General features: G+C 36.6%; 1 protein-coding gene across 1 annotated transcript; it reads left to right on the forward strand.

Annotated features, from left to right (window-relative positions):
- Positions 1-5,246: 5,246 nt before the first annotated feature.
- On the forward strand, positions 5,247-6,366 carry LOC129278130 (angiopoietin-4-like). Its single transcript, XM_054914351.2, has 2 exons — positions 5,247-5,393; positions 6,097-6,366. The coding sequence occupies exons 1-2, from the start codon at positions 5,247-5,249 to the stop codon at positions 6,364-6,366; spliced, it is 417 nt and encodes a 138-aa protein (XP_054770326.2).
- The last annotated feature ends 2,728 nt before the right edge of the window (positions 6,367-9,094 follow it).

A 9,094-nucleotide genomic window follows, 5' to 3' on the forward strand; every position in this document is an offset into this window, starting at 1 on the left:
TAAAGTTTCAAAGTTATGATGACAATTCCTCAAATACCCCCAACATGGCCAAAGTTCGTTGACCCTAAGTGACCTTTGACCTTGGTCATGTGACCTGAAACTCGCACATGATATTCAGGGACCCCATGGAAGAACAGAGTAATTTATGTCAATAACTCTGAAATGGGCAATCCTTTCGATTATTTTATCTCAACATATTTGCAATTCATTTTGTTTATTTCTATTAATGCCATTTATGTTATTTATTTATGTTATATATATTTATGTATGTTTTTTTTTTCAATAATCGGAAAATAAACAAACAAACAAAGGGATACATGATTGCTCTTATGTCCAAGTTTCATGAACTATATCCACAAGCTTTTAAAGTTATGATGACAATTCCTCAAATAAACCCAACATGGCCAGTTCATTGACCTTTAAATGACCTTTGACCTTAATCATGTGACCTGAAACTCAGGCAGGATCTTCAGTGATACACGATTACCCTTAAGTTTTATGAACTAGGTCCATATACTTTCTAAGTTATGACATTTAAAAAACTTAACCTTGGTTAAGATTTCGATATTGAGTCCCCCAACATGGTCTAAGTTCATTGACTCTAAATGACCTTTGACCTAGCTTGGTCATGTGACCTGAAACTCAGGCAGGATGTTCAGTAATACTTGATTACCCTTATGTTCAAGTTTCATGAACTAGGTCCATATACCTTGGTTAAGAATTCAATGTTGACAACGCCGCCGCCGCCATCGTCGGAAAAGCGGCGCATATGGCCTCGCTCTGATATGCAGGCGAGACAAAAATACCATGCAGACATTGCTCTGCCTCATTTAATATGCGTAATAGCAAAGCTGATATGAGACATTCTGGAATATTCTCTACTCAAATTATCCTTAGAGAAAAAAACCCTAACTAAATGAATGAATTGAATTTCTCTTTCAATTCTTCTTGTATGAACATGTAACACTGCAGAATATGCCAGATACACTTTCCATTACCCATGATTTAATTGCCAATGTAAAAGGTACGTAAAATCGAACATTATGTTTATTGCCAGCATGAACAACTAGGTTTAGTAATTCCCATGCATATACTAAACAGAACACCACCTTGGACACGTCACGTACTTGGATTGCCTATCTAACTACCGGGGGTTACAAAGCTGAACAGCCAGTCAAAATCTACTATCCCATAGTATAGTTACCATAGAGGCCTGATTTTTTATGACTTTTTATGAAATCGTCCACCTTCTCCAATAGGTACGACAGGCAAGTGAGGACACAACAGAACTTCTGCCGCTGTTATTTCAGGATTAATTGTCATCCGTACCTCCCACTATAGCTATGGCTCTTTGTAGATGTAGAAGTGTTTTCGTTATCGTCCTTGTTATTTCTCAGCTCAACAAAGGTAAGTACGAAGTCAAAAGGCGCAATTACACCTCTTTCTGAATTCAGCTGATATATATATATATATATATATATACATGTATTGTAAAGAAATGGATGAAGAGAACAAAGGTAGGCGTAGCTTAAATCAAGGTTCCCCAGAGCTATCTATACCCTTTGGAAAAATTGGTGATGCCGAAAAAATGTATCTGCCGGGAATCGAACCCGGGCCACCAGCTTTGAACGCCGGTGCCTTAACCACTAGACCACAGAGACGGGTTAGTGGCTAGGGCGACCCCGATCCGTTTGACCGTCAGAGTTGCCAATAGCTGTTGTACATGTATAACTTTACACACATATATATATATATATATATATACACTGTTAAAAAAAACCTGATTTTACAGAAAAAAGGAGAAGATTTTGCAGAAAGCAATAACAGAATCATTCTGTAAATTCATAAAACAGGACTTTTTCTGCAATTTAACAGAACAGGTCTGTTTAAAAGGGGAAAAGGGTGTTTTATTAAAGGAAATTTGTAAGGTTCCATACACCGAATACAAATTTCCTGTAAGATTACGCAATCTGGTAAGATTACAGGTGTTCTCGAGACTCTGCTGCATGAAATTCTTTTATTTTAAGGATAAATTTTCTTACGGTGTATATATATATATACATAGAGGGGGAGAGATAAAGAGAGAGAGAGAGAGAGATGTATATATATATATATACATATATATATATATATATATATATATATATATATATATGTTTATATATCATAATGAACTGTTAGGCCTATCATATTACATAATAATGATAATAAAGATTGATTTATTAAGCACATAATAAACAAGGCTCTCTCTATGTGATTCTCAGTGTAAGACAATAATATCAACAAAGTAATTTTAAGAGTGTAAGAATAGACTGATATAGTTTAATGATACAACATAAAAAAATAAAACCAAGCATAATTAAATCAAAGTTAAGCATAAGACTTTTGTCAGTAACATGTAAATATTTAATAATTATCTGTAAAAAATTGCAATAAACTAGCTGCATATGGAATAATTTAACATTGTTATAAATGATACTAGGATATAGGAACGAAAAAGGTAAGTTTTAAGTAAAGATTTAAAGGATTGTCGTGAGGAAGCCTGGCGGATGTACAGAGGGAGTGAATTCCAGAGTGTTGGAACTGCTACTTCAAATGATCTTTGGCCGTATGATTGGGTTGAGTGAAACACGTGGAACATGTTGGAGTTTTCAAAGGTTTCAACTAAAAAATGCCGGCCACTTTCGATACATTTCTCCAATTTGACACACCTACCAGAATTCCAGGGGGGGGGGGGGTGCTGCCAATGGAAAATAATACAAGCAGCACCCATGGGAAAATCCCAGGGCCATGATCTAAATGTGTGACCAAGACGAATTTCCATGTGCTTTATAATAGACACATGAAGAAAATAAACTGAATTGAATTAAATGAGATCCAAGATTTTTCTATCTGGCAAGCTGTTAAAAAACTTCAGGGCGAAGACGGGAGTTCCTCAAGGATGCTTGCCTTTGCCGTTTCTCTTGCTCGTAATATGGGTCATGAAGACCACCATATAAGACAGGGGTAACGGCATTCAGTAGATTCTCTGAACAACGCTCGTCGAAGATCTGACGCTCCTGTCACATAAGTGCAATCAGGGACACACAGAACAAGACCAATCTCCTTAAGACATCATCAGCTGGTACAGAGCTGAATACCAACAAAATGTAAAGTGATGAGGATCATCACCACCACCACTACCACAGCGTCAGTGATGACCCCATCAAGGAATTGAAATGATGTCTTCTCCAGGATTGGCAAAAAACAAACAAAAACATTTGGACATCGAAAAACACACGCAACGGGAACTAAGTTTCGAATCTTCAACTTCGGAATTGGCAAGACAGGAGACCAACTGCACAGATGAAGTGATGTAAGAGAAGAGTATATGGCCTCTTATTATCGATGGCATATTCTGCCTACTTTGGCTAGAAACGTTATTAAGTTCCGGGAACTATCAACAAAAACAAACGACATGATTTCTTTAATTAAGTAATCAGACATTGGATCTTGTACCATTTAGTGTTCTTCTATCATTCACAGGTTGGGCATCTGCTGACCAATCGCAGAAACAGCGTGGCGTTGATATCAATGGGAACTGTGAGCCGGTCATGAAGGACGGGAAAGAAGTTCCTCAAAAGATGTCGTACCGTGTCGATGACAAACGTTCTTACGGAAAGCATGGGAGAGTGTCTTTCCCTGTTCAGCGGAAAACTTGTGAAGTTGGTCAGTGTAGTAAAGTCAAACCCCGTTCTCAGTGTACTTTCTTGAACTGGTTTCCCTCAAACCAGTTTAGGAAATCACCGCTAGCTAGCGTCCTAATCACCATCTCCTGAACTGGTTTCTAAGTAGTCATATTTGATTTTTTTTTTTCGAAACTGCTGTTCCGGTTTACCGATTTCGACAAAGCCCGGCTTCTGCCTGTTTTTGTCATTTTGACAGCCTAATTTTCAATACATTTATTGTGTTCTTGAATCTGTACTGAAACTCTCTTATATTGACATTTCAATTCAATTCAATTTTTCAATTCATTTATTCTTTTCCATTAAAAAACATCAAAATATGTATAGTTGAAATGTACATGTATATATAAAAGATTAATATTGTAAGTGAGAGAAATAAATGGAACTTGAAAAATTGAACACCTGTAGAAAGCTTTTTTTAAAGCTTGTAAATGGCAGGAGTCCAAAAGTAAAAAAAATACAATTCAATCAATTATTATTTTTTTAATCATGTTAATGGTTGTGTATGACACCAACATCTAGTTTAGGGCGATGTATCGTACGGGACAATTTGACAACAATTTATAGTCTTTTAGCTGAGACATAGGCAGCTTTCATGCCTGGAGTCCTGACCCCTTATAAAATGAATTGATTAGGATTGTTTATCATTATTATTATGACTATTTTTATTACTATCATTATTAGTATCATTATTGTATATATTGCCTTTTGATAGGCCATTTCGTCTGCGAACTTCTTTATCAAAGATAATTTTTATTTTCAGAAAATTACAGGTCAGATGTGTTTTCCCCCCTTTTTTGGCCTACATTTTGATAAGAGGTTGGCAACTGGATCCTTCGGTAGATCTTGAACAGCAGCAACCGATCGACTGTGCCAACATATCCCATATCCAGTGGCTTGAAGATTATTCTTTGAATGGTTGTGTACAACACCAGCATCTAGTTTAGGGCGATGTATCGTACGGGACATTTTGACAACAATTTATAGTCTTTTAGCTGAGACATAGGCAGCATTCATGCCTGGAGTCCTGACCCCTTATAAAAATGAATTGATTAGGATTGTTTATCATTATTATTATGACTATTTTTATTACTATCATTATTAGTATTATTAGCTGAATGCTTGAGCAATGAAATTTTCTTTTTTGCCAATGATAAAGTTATAGTCAGTGGGTATACTGATGTGAAAAACTGATAACCAAACAAAAAATGTTTGAGTACGGGTAAATTAAATGTGAACATGTTGTGTGTCGTACGGGACTCAGAAATGTCCCCTGAAGACACACAACATTTTTAACCATAATTCCTCAATGAAAAACATATTTTTGCTGGATGTCATTTTTTACATGACCACGTACCAATAGTACTTTAATATTACCACAAAACAAATTTAAGTTCCTCGTTTGTTTGGACAGCAGGTTGAAAAGTGTTGTGAAAATGACTGATTTTTATAGCATGGAATCACCCCCAAATGGTGAAATAAAAAAGGTATATTTTTATTACTTTAATTAAAGATGAGAGCATGTCGCCTTCGGTGGTTCCTGGGCGACCAATCGACTGTGCTGACATCCAGGCTCGTGGGGCAAACGTCAGTGGTGTCTATGCCATCTACCCTGGGAAGCATACCAACGTTTATTGTGACATGGAGACCGATGGGGGCAATTGGACAGTGAGTAATACCTCGGTCACATTTGCTCTACGGCGGCCGTACGGCGAGTCGAAAACAGCCGTTTTATTCACTTTTATTCAAACCACCTATATTTAGCTGGTACAAAAAATGTTAAAACGACTGTTTTCGACTCGCCGTACGCCGCCGTATAGAACAAATGTGACCGAGGTATAAATCACCGTAGGCCGGCTACTTCCTTAGCGTAATGATCATACGTTTTGAAGGGGCAGACATGGCGTATGGGAAAAATTGCTACGAAGCTGCGAGCGAGCAAAGCAAGCGAATAGGCCTATCTAAATTTTCATACAAATTTTGACATGTTATTGAGAAAAAGAAATGGAAAAGAGAGAAATATGAAATTATTCCCTAAATATTATGACAAAATATAGCGCAAAATTCCATATTATTTGTATCAAAACGGTCAGCAATTTTGCAAGGTCGCTTTGCTCTATCTCAGATTTTTAGAGATGTTTGCCCCGTATGCCATGTCTGGCGGCATCAAAACTTTTTGCTTAATATTACGCTGCTGTCGTACATGACACATAACCAATGAAATAAAAGGAAAAATTGCATTGCATAAAAAAAGGAAACCAAATAGAAAAAAAAAACATCCAACACGTTCAGATAGAGGCAGAATAGGTCATGATTTGTTCAGAAATACACATACATGTATTCTTCTTTGTTCCTTTCCCGAATGCAATAGGTTTTTCAACGTAAAAGTGATGGCTCTCTTGACTTCGGTAGAAGCTGGTCTGATTACAAGATCGGCTTTGGAAGTATCTCTTCGGATCACTGGCTAGGTAACGACATGATTCATCAACTATCGAATCAGAGGAATTACGAACTGCGGGTTGATATGGAAGAATTCGAAGGAAATACCAAATATGCCAATTACGCTATCTTTCGAATTGATAATGAAACACTTGGCTACAAACTGACTGTCCGCGGCTATTCGGGTAATGCAGGTGATTAAAAAAAGTCTTCACTATCTTCAGAGTTATCTTAATCAAGCAAGTTGTGTAAAATGTTTGCATGTACTGGCCGTGGCCTAAGTCTATTTTTGTACAGGACCCCCCCCCCCACACACACACACACACAAACACACACGATAGACGATAGACATTAATCTGAATCCACAGTCCACTCCTTGCTTTTTGAAATCATGAATAATTAAACAAACAACGGAGCTATAAGCAATCATATTTTTACTTATTTCATTGATATATATATATATATATTTTTTTTTTTTTTTTGGGGGGGAGGGTGAAATTTTGTGCTTTTATCATATTTTCATTCACACTTGCATCCTCTTTTTTTTTCTTCTTATTCCCCCCCCCCCCCTTCTGTTCGTCACAGGTGATGCTCTTTGGTTGCACAGTGGGAAGATTTTTCGCACTCCTGACATGGGAAAAGGTTGCGCGAGGTCTTTCAGCGCAGGTTGGTGGTATATTACTCCTTCCTATCGATGCGCTTCAAGCAATCTTAATGGTATTATGCATTATGCGTTCGGGGTGGTATGGACATCGCTGCCGAATCGCAGGGCCAAGACAAGTGAGATGAAGATACGACCTGTACCGAACGACCCAAATCTGAGCAATTAAAGGGCAAGTCCAACCCAGCAATAAAAAGTTGATTCGAATAAAATGAGAAAAAAATTGAACACGCATAATATTGAAAATTTCATCAAATCGGATGTAAAAATAAGAAAGTTATGATATTTCAAAAATTTCGCTTGACCCTATTTGTTATTTATTCTTTTATTTTGCCATAAAACATACAAATCGTATAATGTAAATACAATTTGAATAATTGAATATAAATAAGTAAAATGACAGTAAAAAAGAAGAGATTGAAAGAATGGTTTTCCATATGGGCCAGGACTCGTAGAAGTAAATTCGATACTGTTGCCCAGAGGCATTCAAGCCCTCAAAGAAAAACATTGAGAAAAGTTTCCACATTTACCGGTATATCCAATTTATTGAAATGAATTTCCCAAAACAGTTATATGCACATCTTGGTTGGTACGCTCATGAGGGGACCGATGACTATACCTATTATTTATTATAATTATGAAATATTTAAATTTTCTCCTCATTGCCATGTGAAACAAAGTCCTATTCCCTCCTTAACGTGGTGAATTACCATTTTTAATATGATTATTGTGGCTCAATCAAAAGGGTCCTTACTTTCAAATCTGTAAATATTGAAATATTGTATAATTCAAACAATAAAATACAAAAGAAATAGAGAATGAGTGGCATCATGGACACCCTCATTTGCATATCACTGAGTTGTGCATATAACTGTTTTGTGATAAATAAGCGAAAATTTTAAAAGGTCATTACATTCTTATTTTACATCTGATTTTGATGATATTTTTATTGTTATGCTTGTTTGATTTTTCTCTAGTGATTCAAATCATCTTCTTTCTTGGTTGGACTTGACCTTGAAATAGATACAGCCCAACATACATGTAACAAAGGGCAATTATACTCCGCTGTTTACAGAAAGAAGCTTTATTTATTTTATTCATTAGAAAATGGTGACATGAATTGTAATCTTAATTGGTCAGTCAGGTAATTTAGCCAACAGACAGACTTTCTAATGACTCTAGTTCTATTGACCAGTCATGTTGTTGAGATGAGGACGGTTTATCAAATAACATGGATTCACATAATCTTATTTTAGTACACATCGTTTTGCCAGGGTATTTGAATCTTTGTCTGTCCCTTTATCAAGAGAGGAAGAGAGTTATAAATTAGATCGTCAGTTGGTTGTAAGTATAGCGCCCTAGCACATTTCACAAGGAACAGTTATCGATAGTAGATCTGGTATCAAGCAATTTTCACTACTAGCTAGTTTCTGCCAAGACTGAAAAGAATAATCACATTGAGTGGAGCGTTGTGGCCCAGTGGATTAGTCTTCTGACTTTGAAAGAGGGGGTCGTGGGTTCGAATCCCAGCCATGGCGTAATTTCCTTCAGCAAGAAACTCATCCATATTTTGCTGCACTCAACCCAGGTGAGGTGAATGGGTACCCGGTAGGAAGAAATTCCTTGAATGCTTGAGCGCCTAGGCGCAGCTCAGCTAAAGCCGGGGTAATAATAATAGCAGGGCCCGCTGGTAGAACAGTTTTCGAAACTGAAGTGGCTACCCTGGGTAAATATACCTATATTATTATTATTATTATTATTCCTGCAAGCATATAGTCTTATACCCAGGTATAGTGGTAGACAGACGAGTGATATTTTAAACTTGTAGATATTGTTCTTAGTATAGATATCCATTACATTGAACGTCTGCTTACCATTTTATTAAAGGAGAATGAAACTCTTGGAGCAAGTTAGCTTTTGTGAAAGCAGAAAAATCAAAGGATACGATCAACAAAAGTTTGAGTAAAATAGGACTAGCAATAGAAGAGTTATGAGCATTTGAATGTCGAGATCACTAATGCTATGGAGATCCTCCCATTGGCAATGCGACCAAGATCTATGATGTCACAGATGAACAACTCTCACCTTTTGGACGCTGAAAATATACCCCAAAACATCTCTTTTTGCTCATTCTAATCATATGACAAACGATTCATCAATGATATAATGTTGTGAAACCTCTGTACTTGTCCTCTCATAAAGAGAACACCTCACCTTGTGATAGACTCTATAAAAGTGAGAATATAAGTGAAATTAGTACTAAAGTAAT

The sequence above is a fragment of the Lytechinus pictus genome, chromosome 2, assembly GCF_037042905.1.
Source record: "Lytechinus pictus isolate F3 Inbred chromosome 2, Lp3.0, whole genome shotgun sequence".
Lineage (NCBI taxonomy): Eukaryota > Metazoa > Echinodermata > Echinoidea > Temnopleuroida > Toxopneustidae > Lytechinus > Lytechinus pictus.

Bases quoted from the DNA above. Each gene is read 5' to 3' on its own strand.
- LOC129278130 (XM_054914351.2), top strand. From the start codon at position 5,247: ATGTCGCCTTCGGTGGTTCCTGGGCGACCAATCGACTGTGCTGACATC. The intron at 5,394-6,096 runs GTGAGTAATACC...CGAATGCAATAG, and splicing joins CCGATGGGGGCAATTGGACA to GTTTTTCAACGTAAAAGTGA.